The following is an 18261-nucleotide window of genomic DNA, read 5'->3' on the forward strand; positions in this document are numbered from 1 at the left end:
AAGGGGGGTGAATACTTTTGCAAGACACCGTATGTCAGTAAAGAAAGGTCTTGCCTGCAAAAACAGAAGTAAGTGTGACAGATTGCCCAGAATCTCCAAGATGTTTTGTAAAACTTACCAACTAATTTCCAAATTGTGCCTGAGATTACTGATGCATTTTTATAACAGCAAAGGATTCCAACACCAAATATTGACTGTTTAATTCATTACTGTTTACTGCAATTTATAATAGATTTTATGTTGAATTTCATTCTTTTGTTTACAACCGTTCCTTGCTTGTACCTTCCAAGACTTTTGCACAGTACTGTGTATTGAAAATGTTGTATGTATTGTATATCTTGCTTTACAGATAATAATTTTGAGCGTAGTCATGTACACAATTTAATTCCCTAATTAAATACCTTACTGGGATTATTTACAGGGTATAGTTTTGCATTTCAGTGGTGTTTTTAGGCCTGCATGGAGATGCAGCAGGTAGTATTATTGGCCCATAGATCCAAGTTCCCCAGTTCAAGCCTGAGCTCTGAGTTTAATATGTTTTCCTCATGTCCATGTGGGGTTCCTCTGGATTCTCCAGTTTTCCACCTACCAAAATATGCCAGTAAGTGGATTGGTTACTCTAAATTGTCCCCCATTGTGAATAAGTGTGTGGATATCTGAATGTCCAATATGGTAAATTGCCAACTGAGAGACTGGAATCCTATCCAGGGTATATTCCCACCTTACACCCACTGTTCCCAGTATAGGCCCTGGATCAACTGTGTCCCTGCTACTGAAGATGACTGAATGGATGTTAGTGTGAAGTTTTATTCTGATGACATGCCGTGCCTGATTATGTGGTACAGAAACTGCAGCACTAACTTTTAGTGTAGTATTGAATAAGACTACAGTACTTTCATAAGATGTCCTTATAAACATCTTGGAGCAGCCATGGCCTGAAGATTAAAGAAGCAGCCTTGGGCCCAAAGGGTTGCCAGTTTGATTCCTGGGACTGGCAGGAAAAACATGATGGGAGTTGAGTGAATGAACAGCACTTCCCCCTCCCTCTGTATCATGGCTGAAGTGCCCTTGAGTAAGGCACATTACGTTATATTAATGGCATTGAGCAGATGCTCTTATCCAGAGCGACCTGTGGAGTAGGTGCCTTGCTCAAGGGTACTTCAGCCATTCCTGCTGGGCCAGGGAATCGAACTGGTGACCTTTTGGTCCCAAAGCTAACCCCCACCTGCTCCACGGGTGCTGTAGCATAGCTGCTCACTGCTCTGGGTATATGTATGTGTTCACTGCTTCAAATGGGTTGAATGCAGAGGAGGAATTTTGCTGTACATGAGTGTACAAGTGAAAAACAAAGGCTTCTTCAAAAACAATTAGATTTATTCCTGCATCACCCCCAGTGTTGGTATGATGAGCACCAGGATAAAGCAATTACAGAAAATGAATGAATGGACATTCTGGTTACCTCTTAACATACTTTTCTAGCCAGTTACATAATTACATGTGTGTTATCACAACACAAACTTTTGAAAAACTCAGTGTTTCTGTGCAAAGTATGCACACACACACACACACACGTATATCCAGAGCAGTGAGTAGCTATGCAATAGCACCCGTGGAGCAGGTGGGGGTTAGCTTTGGGACCAAAAGGTCACCAGTTTGATTCTCTGGCCCAGCAAGAATGGCTGAAGTGCCCTTGAGCAAGGCACCTACTCCACAGGTTGCTCTAGATAAGAGCTGCTTCTTCTTCTTCTGGCTGCTCCCGATTAGGGGTCACCACACAGGATCTTTCGTCTCCATTGCTCCCTGTCTTCCACACCTGCCACTTTCATGTCCTCTCTCACCATATCCATGTATCTCCTCTTTGGCCTTCCTCGTTTTCGTGTGTCTGGCAGCTCCATCCTCAACATTCTCCTTCCAACGTGCTCTGCATCTCTTCTCAGGATGTGCCCATACCATCTCAGTCTCATCTCTCTTAGCTTAATTCCCAAGCTCTCTGCATGTGCTGTCCTTCTGATGTCCTTATCCTGTCCAACCTTGTCACTCCCATTGCAAACCTTAACATCCTCAACTCCGCCACCTCCAACTTTGCCTCCTGTCTCTTGGTTAAGGGTACGGTCTCCAATCCATACATCACAGCTGGTCTCACTATTGTCTTATACATCTTACCTTTCACTTTTGCTGGGACTTTCCTATCACAAATGACTCCCGAAATCCTTCTCCAACTGCTCCGCCCTGCCTACACTCTCTTTCTCACCTCACTATCGCAGCCCCCATTTTCCTGCACAGTTGACCCCAGGTACTTGAATTCACCAACTTTCTTTACGTCTACTCCTTGCATCTTCACAACACTCTCATCCCCATTCTCACTGATGCACATGTATTCTGTTTTGCTACTGCTCACCTTCATTCCTCTTCATTCCAATGCATACCTCCATCTCTCCTAACCCAGCTCAGATAAGAGCATCTGCTAAATGCCATGAATGTAATGTAAGGTGCCTTGATCAAGGGCACTTCAGCCATGATACAGAGGAAAGAGGAAGTGCTGTTAATTCACTCAACTCCCATAATGTTTTTCCTGCCAGTCCCATGAATCGAACCAGCAACTCTTTGGGACCAAGGCTGCTTTGCTAACATTCAGGCCATGGCTGCTCCAAGATGTTTATGAGGACATCTTATGAAAGTACTGTAGATACACTTACAACTACACTAAAAGGCAGCACTGCTGTTTCTGTAGCACATAATCAGGCATGGCCATCCATTACCTACAGCCACTTATCCTATCCTACAGGGTCACAGGCAAGCTGGAGCCTATCCCAACTGACTATGGGCGAGAGGCAGGGTACACCCTGGACAAGTCGCCAGGTCATCGCAGGGCTGACACAAGTCAAGTTTATTTCTATAGCACTTTTAACAATAAACATTGTCGCAAAAGCAGCTTTACATAATTTGAACGACTTAAAACATGAGCTAATTTTGTCCCTAATCTATCCCTAATATGAGAGCCTGTGGCAACGGTGGCAAGGAAAAACTCCCTCAGACGACATGAGGAAGAAACCCCGTGAGGAACCAGACTCAAAAGGGAACCCATCCTCATTTGGGCAACAACAGACAACATGACTATATAATTAACAGTTTTAACATGAAGTCAGTTTCGTTGATGTTATTGATGGAATAATTTGAGTGCAAAACTGTTCATGACAGCTGCAGTCCTAAAGTTAGCAAGTCAACTGTAGTCCTCAGCCATAAAAGCATTACTGTAAGAGTTCTCCAAGTGTGACTTTCAACTGTCCACATGTGGCAGTCCTCTACAGGAGCGATGCGATGCGATGAGACTCCAACCAGACACAGGGCACCAGGATGGATCAGGCAGGTCCGAGGAGCAGAAGAGGCCAGCATCTCGATCCCAGGACCGACATGTAACTCAGAGAAACAGATGGGGGGGGGGGGGGGGGGGTACACACTAAAGCTGTGTTCACATATATACCGGTACGATAGTGGTATAACTGTATCGATACAAAGTATACCGGTACAATTTAGTGCATCTGTTCACACTAGCGAGAAACGTTTGCGGTTTTCTTTCACGGTAGTTGAAATGCGCGTGCGCAAAATGTTTCCGTGGTTACCGAATAACTTCCTTCCGAGAATATGGCGGCTGAAACAACGTGTGTGTGCTTTTTGTTGTCAATGTACAGTCTGTATTTCTGGTGGTCATTTATTCAGTCGAATCGTATAAAACGCGTGAGGCAGTTGAGAAAGAAACAAAGAAAACGAATCTTTGTTCTTCACTATTTTATTCAACGAAGTAGTTGGAATGGTTCATTGAGCATGCGCATTATATTTGTATCGATACAGAACCGCTTCATCTGTCCACACTACAGCGAAGCGCTACTGTACCGGTACGAAACCCATACATTTGTGGGTTTCATACTGATACAGTTATACCGTTACAGTACCGGTATAGTTGCTAGTGTGGACAGGTGTTGCGGTACGAAAGTAGTATCGTATCGGTACAAAATCCCTAGTGTGGACAGGGGAATAGACACAGACAACCATTCACACCTATGGTCAATTTAAGGCCAATTTATGCTGACAACGCAGTCCTCGCAGATGGCGTCGCAGATGGCGTCTGCGTAGCCCCCCCACCTTCGCAGACGCTCTGCGCGCACCTCCCAAAAACTGTGACCACCGCAGAAGCCTCCTCGCAGACAGCGTCGCAGACAAGAGGGCTCTGATCGGTCCACTCTACATCCGCTGTACACGCACTTCCGCTTCCCTACTTTCCCGGTTTGTTTTGTTTTCACGACCGCCATTTTTAAAAACACGAGCGAAGATGGAGCAGCACAAAGAGTGGTTGATCGAGGAAGTGAGGAAGTACGTACATCTATACGACTCCAGTTCTAGTCATTATAAGTAACCGGAGGATAAACACTCCACTAACCACACCCACCAACTACTCCTAGCGATTTCGCGCCCCCTTGCGTTGTGGCGGTGAATAACATCGCGCACGCCTATTACTCCCCGCTCAACGATAAATTACAACTGTCTGCGAAAGCCTTGTCGCAAGAGCATGCAGAGGCCCTAATTTAGAGTCACCAGTTAACCTAACCTGCATGTCTTTGGATGAAACCAGGGCACCCGGAGGAAACCCACGGGGAGAACATGCAAACTCTGCACAGAAAGGCCCTCGCCGGCTGCTGGGCTCGAACCCAGAACCTTCTTGCTGTCAGGAGACAGTGCTAACCACTACACCACAATACAACTACACACTAACATCCATCCAATCATCTTCAGTGCGCCGGAACGACTTGTGTCGCGTCTGTATTTTCCTTCCGGACCCATAACAGTGTGAAACCAGCAAGATGGCGCGAACGTCCAAGGTAAAAAAAAAAAAACAAAACTGGTGTTTTTATATATATATATATATAGTACAGATACAAATGAGATACTAAATAGACCAATGTGTGTATGTGAATGTTAACACGGTTGTTTTTGTGTCCACGCTGTTTAATTTTCGTAAAGATTTGTGGAGAAACTACAGCTGCATGTTCGGACTTGTCTGAATGAGTGCAGAGATTCAAGTTACAATGCTGAGTGACGTTAAATACCAAAATTAAATATATATTTACACCAGTAAACAGTCAAAAGTCGTAAAATATTCATATTCGCAATGTCTACAAAGTATGTGTGTGGATTTAGGATTTATTTCCGCCAGCATAAATCTGCCAAGAACGTGTTTAACCTTAATGCTGCCTTCTTCTGAGCCACACGGTGCTTGAAAGTTTGTGAACCCTTTATAATTTTCTATATTTCTGCATAAATATGATCTAAAACATCATCAGATGTTCACCCAAGTCCTAAAAGTAGATAAAGAGAACCCAGTTAAACAAATGAGAGAAAAATATTAGACTTGGTCATTTATTTACTGAGGAAAATGATCCAATATTACATATCTGTGAGTGGCAAAAGTATGTGAACCTTTGCTTTCAGTATCTGGTGTGACCCCCTTGTGCAGCAATAACTGCAACTAAACGTTTGCGGTAACTGTTGATCAGTCCTGCACACCGGCTTGGAGGAATTTTAGCCCATTCGTCCGTACAGAACAGCTTCAACTCTGGGATGCTGGTGGGTTTCCTCACATGAGCTGCTCGCTTCAGGTCCTTCCACAACATTTCGATTGGATCAAGGTCAGGACTTTGACTTGGCCATTCCAAAACATTAACTTTATTCTTCTTTAATCGTTTTTTGGTAGAATGACTTGTGTGCCTAGGGTCGTTGTCTTGCTGCATGACCCACCTTCTCTTGACATTCAGTTCATAGACAGATGTCCTGACGTTTTCCTTTGAATTTGCTGGTATAATTCAGAATTTATTGTTCCATCAATGATGGCAAGCCGTCCTGGCCCAGATGCAGCAAAACAGGCCCAAACCATGATACTACCACCACCATGTTTCACAGATGGGATAAGGTTCTTATGCTGGAATGCAGTGTTTTCCTTTCTCCAGACATAATCCTTCTCATTTAAACCAAAAAGTTCTATTTTGGTCTCATCCGTCCACAAAACATTTTTCCCAATAGCCTTCTGGCTTGTCCACGTGACCTTTAGCAAACTGCAGACGAGCAGCAATGTTCTTTTTGGACAGCAGTGGCTTTCTCCTTGCAATCCTGCCATGCACACCATCGTTGTCCAGTGTTCTCCTGATGGTGGACTCATGAACATTAACATTAGCCAATGTGAGAGAGGCCTTCAGTTGCTTAGAAGTTACCCTGGGGTCCTTTGTGACCTCGCCGACTATTACACGCCTTGCTCTTGGAGTGATCTTTGTTGGTCGACCACTCCTGGGGAGGGTAACAGTGGTCTTAAATTTCCTCCATTTGTACACAATCTGTCTGACTGTGGATTGGTGGAGTCCAAACTCTTTAGAGATGGTTTTGTAACCTTTTCCAGCCTGATGATCAACACTTTTTTTTCTGAGGTCCTCAGAAATCTCCTTTTGTTTGTGCCATGATACACTTCCACAAATGTGTTGTGAAGCTCAGACTTTGATAGATCCCTGTTCTTTAAATAAAACAGGGTGCCCACTCACACCTGATTGTCATCCCATTGATTGAAAGCACCTGACTCTAATTTCACCTTCAAATTAACTGCTAATCCTAGAGGTTCACATACTTTTGCCACTCACAGATCTGTAATATTGGATCATTTTCCTCAATAAATAAATGATCAAGTATAATATTTTTGTCTCATTTGTTTAACTGGGTTCTCTTTATCTACTTTTAGGACTTGGGTGAAAATCTGATGTTGTTTTAGGTCATATTTATGCAGAAATATAGAAAATTCTAAAGGGTTCACAAACTTTCAAGCACCACTGTAGTCCCTTTCTTCACCATCTCAATGGACAACCGCCTCTGTTCTGTGGACTTCATACACTTCCTATTGCTGAGATGTTTTTTTTTCTTCCCCTGAAGCACAAAAGATTTATGTGAAAATATGATCTTTGAAGTCTTCATTCAAGTATTTAAACCCTGTATCTGAAATCGCTCCCTACTCCCTATGTAGGAGAAGAACAGCAACTTTATTCATGAAATTCCTCTCTGCATTTAACCCATCTGAAGCAGTGAACATGTACCCAGAGCAGTTGGGAGTTCAGTGCCTCACTTAAGGGCACCTCAGCCCAAGGCCGTCCCATGTTAACCTAACCTGCATGTCTTTGCACTGTGGGGGAAACCCATGCAGACACAGGGAGAACATGCAAACTCTACACAGAAAGGCCCCTGCCAGCTGCTGGGCTCGAACCCAGAACCTTCTTGCTGTGAGGCGACTGTGCTGCCTTATAGGGAATTTGCTATATAGAGGACTACAGTCAAAGTAAAAAAGTTTGTGAACCCCTTGGAATTTTCTATATTTATGTCTAATTCCCATATAAAACATGGTCATATCTTCATGTAAGTCACAATTATGAACAAAGACGGTCTCCTATAACTAAAGCTACACCGATTTTCAAAGAATGTTTGACCATATTGAATAAATCATTCAAAGTGTGAAACTGAAGGTTGGAAAAAGTAAGTGAACCCTAAGCTAATTACTTTTTTTTAAAAAAGCTCATTGCAGTCAGAATTTAGCACACCTGCGTTCCATTTAATGAAACAAGGTCAGAGGTGTGGCCTGGAGTTACTTTGATTGATAAAACCCCCTGAAAAGTTTGAGTTTGAACTTTTGACCAGAAGCATATCCAGATGGGAATCATGCCTCGCACGAAAGAGCTATCTGAAGACCTAAGATCAAGAATTGTTAACTTGCATCAGGCTGGAAAGGGTTACAAAGTCATCTCAAAGGTTTTAGGTATTCATCAGTCTACTGTCAGGCAAGTTGTCTATAAATGGAGATGATTAGGTATTGTGGCTACTCTGCCTAGAAGTGGGTGCACCACCAAGATGACCCCAAGAGCACAACGCAAAATCATTAATGAGCAGGGTTTTTTCTAGAAAAATTTAGTATGAGGGCGCTCACCATGGCGAGGGAGCGAAGTGGGGGGGGGAAGATGGTGCCGGTTGTCCCCCCCGCCGTGCAAAGCCTTTGAAAAATGCTCCAATGGGACATTCTGAGGCTATCTGAGAGGGAAATTGTAACAAATTGTCTGTCAACATTGAAAAAGAAAGAAGTAAGGCAAAAAAAAAAAAAAATACTGTAAATTCCGGACTATAAGCCGCTACTTTTTCGCTACACTTTAAACACTGCGGCTTATACTATGGTGCGGCTTTTTTTTTTTTTTTTTGGCGGGAAAAACATTTTCCCCAGCAGCAGTCATTTGTATCAGTCATTTGTACTGACCCTCATCAACATGGAAAATGCTAGAAGAAAAGCTTATGATGCAGCTTTTAAGCTAAAAGCGATATCTCTGGCAGTTAAAGAAGGAAATCGAGCTGCCGCCCGTAATCTTGGCATAAATGAATCGATGGTGAGAAGGTGGAGGCGCCAGCAAGAAGAACTGAGCCAATGCAAAAAGACGACCAAAGCTTTCAGAGGTAACCATAGCAGATGGCCTCAGCTTGAAAACTTTATGGAGGACTGGGTTAACACACAAGAGAGCAGGCGGCCGCGGTGTTTCCACTGTACAAATCAGACTGCAGGCTAAATCAATCGCGACCGAGATGAAAATAGAAGATTTTAAAGGTGGGCCATCGTGGTGTTTTAGATTTATGAGAAGGAAAAGCCTGTCAGTTAGGGCACGCACGACTTTGTGCCAGCAGCTCCCTCCCGACTATGAGGAGAAACTTGCTGCATTCCGCACATTCACTCAAACAAAGATAGCGGAGAATACCATCGGGCCAGATGAAATAATAAATATGGATGAAGTACCTCTGACATTCGACCTGCCTCTCACTCGGACTGTAAATAAAAAAGGTGACTCCTCCATCACACTAAAAACAAGCGGCCACGAGAGGACACGTTTTACCTGTGTTCTGAGCTGCGCAGCATCAGGACTAAAGCTTCCACCCATGGTCATTTTTAAGCGGCTGACAATGCCAAAAGAAAAATTCCCAAAGGGAATTGTGGTGAAAGTCAATGAGAGAGGTTGGATGACGGAGAGCCTAATGAAGGAGTGGCTCAGAGAGTGCTACTCAAAGCGACCGGGAGGCTTTTTTTTGCAGAAAAAAAGCATTGCTAGTTATGGACAGCATGAGAGCCCATGTAACAGATCCTGTGAAAGCTGCCATCAAGAGCACAAATTCAACTCCAGCTGTGATTCCTGGGGGTACCACTAAGTATCTACAGCCACTGGACATCAGCGTTAACCGGGCATTTAAAGTGGCACTGCGCGAAGAGTGGGAGACTTGGATGACAAGCGGCGAGAAATCTTTTACAAAAACAGGACGCATGCGAAGAGCATCTTTCACTCAAGTCTGCCAGTGGATCCTAAATGCGTGGAGCCGTGTCAAAATATCAACCATCACCAACGGGTTTAGAAAGGCTGGGCTGCTGCGCGATGAAGATGGCGTACACTCAAGTGACATCGAAAGCGAGGAGACTGTGAGTGATGAGATCCTGGGGCTGTTTAATTCGGACACTGAATTAGAGGACTTTGATGGTTTTAGTGCGGAGGAGAAAGAGAGCGATGAGTGACTTTTTCTGGTAGGCCTAGGATGCGGTATGTGGTATATGTTATAAATTATAAGTTTGTTAAGTATGTTATAAGTTAAGTTATTAAGTTAAAAGTTATTAGAAGAATCAGGAATACTGTTTATGCACTGTTGAGTAAAAAAACAGCAACCTATAGCGTACAACGTAGTTATGTGTTTCGATACAAACGTATGCTATATTTCGGAGTAGCCACGTTACAGGCACCGTTATAAAAAACACGTACAATATCTCATCTCATCTCATTATCTCTAGCCGCTTTATCCCTCTACAGGGTCGCAGGCAAGCTGGAGCCTATCCCAGCTGACTACGGGCGAAAGGCGGGGTACACCCTGGACAAGTCGCCAGGTCATCACAGGGCTGACACATAGACACAGACAACCATTCACACTCACATTCACACCTACGCTCAATTTAGAGTCACCAGTTAACCTAACCTGCATGTCTTTGGACTGTGGGGGAAACCGGAGCACCCGGAGGAAACCCACGCGGACACGGGGAGAACATGCAAACTCCACACAGAAAGGCCCTCGCCGGCCACGGGGCTCGAACCCAGGACCTTCTTGCTGTGAGGCGACAGCGCTAACCACTACACCACCGTGCCGCCCCACGTACAATATGTAGGTATGTAATTCATTTGTTTATGTTGCTAAACGGATTAAATAAAAAAGTTTTTAAAAATCTCACCTGTAATATCTTTCTGGGTAAATATCTCAACAATGCTTAAGAAGAATAACAGTGTTTTTTTATTTTTTTAAATCTAAGAAATGAACGTGAATTTGAAGGAGCCTGCGCCTGCGGCTTAAAATCCGGTGCGGCTTGTACAATTACAAAATTGATTTTCTTTCTTAAATTTGAGCATGCGGCTTTTAATCAGGTGCGCCCTGTAGTCTGGAATTTACGGTAGTTTCCGGTAACATGAAATGCTAAAATAAAGTCGGTAGGTAGGAAAGTTTTTTTTTTTTTTTTTTTTTTTTTTTTGTTCGAAAAAATTAACACAAGTAAACATCTTACAAAATAGTATTTTGGCACAGAATCCTTTATACCACACATCATAATAAAATAAGTGTTTTAAATCTTTAAACGAATAAAAAAAATATCGCGAGAGTTCGAGTTATGATCTACGGAAGCGATATTTCATGATATTTTCGTGTAATAACATGAAAACACCTTATCAAGAAATAACGTGAAAATAACGTCCTAGGCTAGGCTACTTCCATTAAAAGCAGACGGCCTAGCCTAGCCTACTGTAGAACTTGGGTCGAGCAAAAGCATGGCTGAATCCTGAATGACTCCTATTTGTATAAATAGGGGACTACATAGGCGGCAAAATGTAGTGTTTTTCCCTGCCATGGAAGTGCACTTGTATACTGAAAAGGAAGCAATTTGCATTACAGCCTTGAATGAGGATTCAAAATGGCGGCTCGGCTCAGTTTATGGAGGAGGGCTGATAGAAGTGGCGAAACATTTTACTTTTTATCATTTCTTTCACAACTTGAATGCGTTGAAACAAAAAATTATGACAAACTAACGCCGCTTACACTAAAATATCGAGGGAAATTTGTAATAAAAACTTTACGGTCGGCAATTTCGATGGTCGGGTTACCGGAAACACACTATTTGGCCTAATCTTCTTCTGCCCTGGACAGTCTTTGGCTTTCTTCCGTTTCGTGCCGCGGGATGACATCTTTAAATGCCCAAGTGTCAACAAAAACAACTCGCGAACTACTTCTGTCAAAAGCTCCCGCGCCGGTGGGTGAAAGGTCATTCAGTCTCGAGAAATCTCGCGCTACAAGTCAGCTGACCTTGTATGTAACCCATGTCAAATCTCGCGAGAGCAGCCGCGACAAGTAAACAACTAAACAACATGGTGCCTCAGTCTGGAAAACGCCAATTCGGATTGTTTTTGCACCGTCTGGCGGTGTCTCTACTATGATTGGAATATTTTTGGAGGAATTATAACGTATTTGATGATCAGACACATTGTCACGTAGTGTTGCTGGGATGTTTTCACGGAGTCGGTAAGGGGGCGCACGCCGAGAGTAAGAGGGCGCAGCGCCCCTGTTCCCCCGTTTAGACGAAAGCCTAATGAGGTAAAGAAGAACCGGAGAGTGACAGCGAAAGACTTGAAGATGTCATTAGAACTAGCTAACATCTCTGTTCATGATTCAGCAATACGCAAAACATTGAACAAGAAAGGAGTCCATGGCAGGACACCAAGAAGAAAGCCATTGCTGTTAAAAAAGAACATTGCTGCGTGCCTGAATTTTGCAAAAGAGCACTTGGACACTCCACAATGGTACTGGGAAAATGTTTTGTGGAGTGATGAAACCAAAGTTGAACTATTTGGGAGGAACAAGCAGAACTCCATTTGGTGTAAAAAGAGCAATGCACATCAACATCAAAACATCATCCCTACAGTAAAGTCTGGTGGAGGGAACATCATGATTTGGGCCTGCTTTGCTGCGTCAGGGCCTGGACAGCTTGCCATCATTGAGGGGAAAATGAATTCCCAAATTTATTAACAAATTCTCCAGGATAATGTGAGGGTGTCTGTCTGTCAACTGAAGCTCAGAAGAGGCTGGGTGATGCAACAGGATAATAACCCCAAACATCGCAGCAAATCCACAGCACAATGTTTTTCAGAAGAACAAAATCCACCTTTTGGAATGGCCTAGTCAGAACCCAGATCTCAATCCTATAGAGATGCTGTGGAATGACTTGAAGACAACCGTACACAGAAGACAACCCAAGAATATGGAAGCGTTAAGGCAGTTCTGCAGGAAAGAATGGGCTAAAATTCCCCCTGCACAATGTGCAGGTCTGATCTGCAGTTACAGGAAGCGCCTGGTTGAGGTCATTGCTGCCAAAGGAGGGTCAACCAGTTATTAAATCCAAAGGTTCACTTACTTTTTCCACCACTACTGTGAATGTTGAATGCATTTGTATAATAAAGTCATGATAAAGTAGAATTTTTTTGTGTTATTGGCTTAAGCTCATTGTGTATATCAGTACCTGTGACTTGGATGAAGATCAGATCACTTTTTATTACCAATTCATGCAGAAAACCAGATAATTCCAAAGGGTTCACATACTTTTTACTTTGACTGTATATAGTGAGCTTGTTGGTAAAAAGGGAAAAAAAAAAAGCTTTCAGACACTCATCCATCGCGTTCTCAAAGGATTTGAAGTTGAAGAGGTAAAGAAAATAAAAAATTATTTGTCATTTCTTCTTGCCCTAAAGTTTTTTTGTTTTATCTGTAATCGCTTATCCCATGCGGGGTTGCAGGGGGCAAGCTGGATCCTATCCCAGCTGACCATGGGCGAGAGGCAGGGCACACCCTGGACAAGTCGCCAGATCATCACAGGGCTGATACGCACAGAGACACACAAACAACCATTCGCACTTAACTTAGAGCCACCAGTTAACCTAACCTGCATATCTTTGGACTGTGGGAGGAAACCCATACAGACATGGGGAGAAGATGCAAACTCCACACAGAAAGGCCCTCGTCGGCCGCTGGGTTCGAACCCGGAGCCTTCTTGCTGTGAGGCGACAGTCTTTTCCTTTTGCTCAGCAGGGTTTTTTTTTCCCCCCATTCACTTCTGTTGATTTTTGGCCCCATTGAATAATGAATGGATTTTCGGAAGAAAAACTTTCACTGTCAGTTTTTTGAACCGAGTGACCAAACTTCATGAAACTTCACATGCTGCCTCAGGCCAAGTCTCTGCACATATCCATCCCCTCATCTGAGTCCCGCACTCGTCTTTTTCTTGGTTTTCACACATCCCTTTTCACCTCCATAGGCTTCCATTGATTTTGGCCCCATTCAAATGAATGGAGTTTTGGTCAGTAACACTTCACCGCACATCCACCAAGGCCATCCTTAAAAAAAAATCCGTTTCCTGTCCACCGGGTGAGCAAAAAAATTTTCAGTCGGGAGGGAGGGATTTTTTTTTTTTTTTTTTTTAAATTATACAGTGGTGCTTGAAAGTTTGTGAACCCTTTAGAATTTTCTATATTTCTGCATAAATATGACCTAAAACAACATCAGATTTTCACACAAGTCCTAAAAGTAGATAAAGAGAACCCAGTTAAACAAATGACACAGAAATATTATACTTGGTCATTTATTTATTGAGGAAAATGATCCAATATTACACATCTGTGAGTGGCAAAAGTATGTGAACCTTTGCTTTCAGTATCTGGTGTGACCCCCTTGTGCAGCAATAACTGCAACTAAACGTTTGCGGTAACTGTTGATCGGTCCTGCACACCGGCTTGGAGGAATTTTAGCCCGTTCCTCCGTACAGAACAGCTTCAACTCTGGGATGTTGGTGGGTTTCTTCATATGAACTGATCGCTTCAGGTCCTTCCACAACATTTCCATTGGATTAAGGTCAGGACTTTGACTTGGCCATTCCAAAACATTAACTTTATTCTTCTTTAACCATTCTTTGGTAGAACGACTTGTGTGCTTAGGGTCGTTGTCTTGCTGCATGACCCACCTTCTCTTGAGATTCAGTTCATGGACAGATGTCCTGACATTTTCTTTTAGAATTTGCTGATATAATTCAGAATTTATTGTTCCATCAATGATGGCAAGCTGTCCTGGCCCAGATGCAGCAAAACAGGCCCAAACCATGATACTACTACCACCATGTTTCACAGATGGGATAAGGTTCTTATGCTGGAATGCAGTGTTTTCCTTTCTCCAAACATAACGCTTCTCATTTAAACCAAAAGTTCTATTTTGGTCTCCTCCATCCACAAAACATTTTTCCAATAGCCTTCTGGCTTGTCCACATGATCTTTAGCAAACTGCAGACGAGCAGCAATGTTCTTTTGGAGAGCAGTGGCTTTCTCCTTGCAACTCTGTCATGCACACCATTGTTGTTCAGTGTTATCCTGGTGGTGGACTCATGAACATTAACATTAGCCAATGTGAGAGAGGCCTTCAGTTGCTTAGAAGTTACCCTGGGGTCCTTTGTGACTTCGCCGACTATTACACGCCTTACTCTTTGAGTGATCTTTGTTGGTCGACCACTCCTGGGGAGGGTAACAATGGTCTTGGATTTCCTCCATTTGTACACAATCTGTCTGACTGTGGATTGGTGGAGTCCAAACTCTTTTTAGAGATGGTTTTGTAACCTTTTCCAGCCTGATGAGCATCAACAACGCTTTTTCTGAGGTCCTCAGAAATCTCCTTTGTTCATGCCATGATACACTTCTACAAACATGTGTTGTGAAGATCAGACTTTGATAGATCCCTGTTCTTTAAATAAAACAGGGTGCCCACTCACACCTGATTGTCATCCCATTGATTGAAAACACCTGACTCTAATTTCACCTTCAAATTAACTGCTAATCCTCGAGGTTCACATACTTTTGCTGCTCACAGATATGTAATATCGGATCATTTTCCTCAATAAATAAATGACCAAGTATAATATTTTTGTCTCATTTGTTTAACTGGGTTCTCTTTATCTACTTTTAGGACTTGTGTGAAAATCTGACGATATTTTAGGTCATATTTATGCAGAAATATAGAAAATTCTAAAGGGTTCACAAACTTTCAAGCACCACTGTATATGGATGGATAAGAAATCGCAATGCTGTTTGCTTTTTCTTTCAGTGCTTTTTTTTATTACAAAAGCAGACACATTTAATACAAATTTGCAAAACTTTTACAAAGGTACTTAAAATGTCCGACACACGGACTTTTTGTAGTTCTAAATCGAGCGTTAGGCCTAGTTCGGATGAAATTACACTATTAAAATGATCACTGAATGATTTGTTTTTCTGAATCTTTACTATTTTGTTGTTCGCCAGAATACCATTTTGCGATTTCACACTTAAGCAAATGTTTGAAAACTCCGGATCTCCTTCCTTCATGGTGGCTGCCATTTTTTTTTTTGTGCCGCACGGCGCATGCGCAGAGCTGATTCGACAGGGCTTTCCACAAGCACCGGCTGCCGGCCACACAATTAAGTCCAGCCGGCTACTTTAATGACTATTTTTGTAGCCCACAGGCTCTAAATATTAATGCTCGATTTTAATAAAATTAAATGTTTATCTAACGGACTGACAATAATGTCAAACTGAACCGCACTCATTTAAGTTGTGATTCGCGCTGTTTGTACCGATAATAACCACAAATTCCCCGCCGACTTCGTTGATCAGGGGAGAGTAACTCATCCGCGGCCCCGACATGCGGTGTGTGTGCGCGCACTCGGCGGAGGCAGTAGTGTGTGCGCGCACTCGGCGGAGGCAGTAGTGTGTGCGCGCACTCAGCGGAGGCAGTATGAGCCTTTAGTGGAAAGCCCTGGGAATGCGTAAATGTCAAGTTCGAGTTTAGATTTATGAGCCCGAAAAAAATGTCGAAAAACCGGCGTTAAAAAAAAAATTTCACCCGCACAAACGGCACTCACCCGGCCGGTGGACCGGAAACAGAACATTTTTTAATAATGGCCCAAACTTCATACGGCACCTCAGGGCACCTCACCTCCCATGATCTCAGCTCTGACCCGCACTCATCTTTGTCTCGCCGTTCATCCATCCCTTTTTCCTCCACATTGCCGCTAACTGTTTGAAGCTTGACTGCGTCATTCCTTCGTTCCTCCATAGGTGATAATGCATTTGGCAAGGATCTGTTCGAGACTTTAACAACAAAGCAACTTCAACTCAGTGGCCACTTTATTAGGAATACTTGCCCGCACAGGCACACATACGTTAGCAGTTAGCATATAAGCATTTGTGTATCATGCTGTTAGAATGTTACCCATTATATTATCATGCTAGCTGTTATCTAGTGAGTTGTTAGCCTTATCATGATAGCATGCTAACTGTTAGCATGGTAGCATGTGAGTTGTTAGCATCAAGATTTTAGCATGCTAACAGTTAGCATGTTCGTCAAAGTATGTTAGTCTTAGCATATCAGCATTAGCCTGTTAGTGTGTTAATAGTTGGCATGTTTGCTTGAGCATGTTAGGATACTAGCTGTTAGCATTTGCATGTTAGCTGTTAGTATATTAGCATGTTAGCATTAGCATGCTAGCTGTTAGCATGTTAACTGATAACATAGCATTCACATGTTAGCATTAGAATGTAAGCATGCTAGCTGTTAGCATTAGTGTGTTAACTGTTAGCATTAGCATGTTAGCTGATAGCATGCTAGCATTATCATTAACATATTAGCATGCTTGCATGTTAATTGTTAGCATTGGCATGCTAGCCGTTAGCATGTTAGCAATAGAATGTTAACATGCTAGCTGTTAGCATGTTAGCATTAGCCTGCTAGCTGATAGCATGTTAGCATTCACATTAACATGATAGCTGTTCTGCTACAGCTTGGCAAGCACACCATGCATTTTCTCTGTGGAAATGCAGTCTAGTTTCAGAATGTGAGACGTCGATTCAAGTAGCTTTAGTGTGTAATATTGAACTAGAGCGGCGGCTGCAATTATTGACAGTCCATAATTATCAAATCCGTTTCAGATTTACCAGTAAAAAAACAATTTTACAAAGGTGAGTTTCAGTTCCCACAGTTATTATTGGTTAATTAATCAACCGGAAGACCCCTCGCTCTTGCATCTTGTCGTCTGATGACACAGCTCATTACCCGAAATGGAATTTTTTTTAGCAGAATTAGCAGTTTGAGGAAAACCTGTACGTTATCATCGCAGGTAAGCATGGTGGAAAGATCATGGACATGTTTTTACTGATCAAATTCACCGATATTTCATGATCTCCTTGTTGAAACCTACTTTGTTTCTTACCCTATGTCCGAAGTCACTCCCTACTCACTATATAGTGAGATCGCCATTTTGTAGCGCTGTCCGAATGTATAATGAGAATTATTACACCCCGTATGCACTCAAAGTATTCCATAATGTACACAGAAAAGTAGTGTACAGCCAGTGGTCACTAACCAAAGCAATATATCCCATCATACATTGCGGTCACGCTGAAAGAAATCAAATTAAAAGCCTCAAATTTGATTTAATAAAAGGCAGCGGCAAAGAAGAAAGAAAGGATTCAGCCTTGAATTAAAAGAATTGAAAGATGCAGCAGACACAAAGTACTTTGTATTTATTAACGTGGGAAATATACTCAGTATAATACGTATTTACTATTTTGAAAACCCACCAGCCGACTGATCTGGCACGTTTTGATTGTGCAACAGTAACGACATAAATACCAGCACAACGGACTAGAATCCGAAAGTGTTTCTTCATTTTATCAATGAGCTCACTGTATAGTAATTCACTATCTAGGGAGTAGGAAGTAGTGAACGAGTGAGGGATTTCAGACACAGGGTTACTCTTTCATTTGACAGTCACTATTTTGTATCTAAACTCGCGTTTGAGAGTCACGTGAGGTGTCGATGATAGTGATCACTTTCTCCGGTGTCCACCATTATCGACACGCTGTGGAATTAAGTGACATTTACAACTGTTATGGATCGATCTTTTTGTAACATTGTTCAAGTAGATAAAGTACCTTTAAAAAAAATAAATAAAAGTGCTGTGATTTATAATTTTTTTTTTCTGATTCATAACAGAATGGAATGTTTATAGAGTATTTGGAATCCGATTGCAATAAATAGAATTAGGCCCACTTTACA

At 42.5% G+C, this 18261-nt stretch overlaps 1 protein-coding gene across 1 annotated transcript in view; it reads left to right on the forward strand.

Annotated features, from left to right (window-relative positions):
* Nucleotides 1–4829: 4829 nt before the first annotated feature.
* xrcc5 (X-ray repair complementing defective repair in Chinese hamster cells 5) overlaps nt 4830–18261 on the forward strand; it is a 94814-nt gene continuing 81382 nt past the window's right edge. The window contains exon 1 of the mRNA XM_060930334.1: nt 4830–4874. Coding sequence (XP_060786317.1) covers nt 4857–4874 — 18 coding nt within the window. The 5' untranslated portion in view covers nt 4830–4856. The remainder of the gene's footprint in view (nt 4875–18261) is intronic.

Source organism: Neoarius graeffei, chromosome 9, assembly GCF_027579695.1.
Source record: "Neoarius graeffei isolate fNeoGra1 chromosome 9, fNeoGra1.pri, whole genome shotgun sequence".
In the NCBI taxonomy this organism is placed as follows: domain Eukaryota; kingdom Metazoa; phylum Chordata; class Actinopteri; order Siluriformes; family Ariidae; genus Neoarius; species Neoarius graeffei.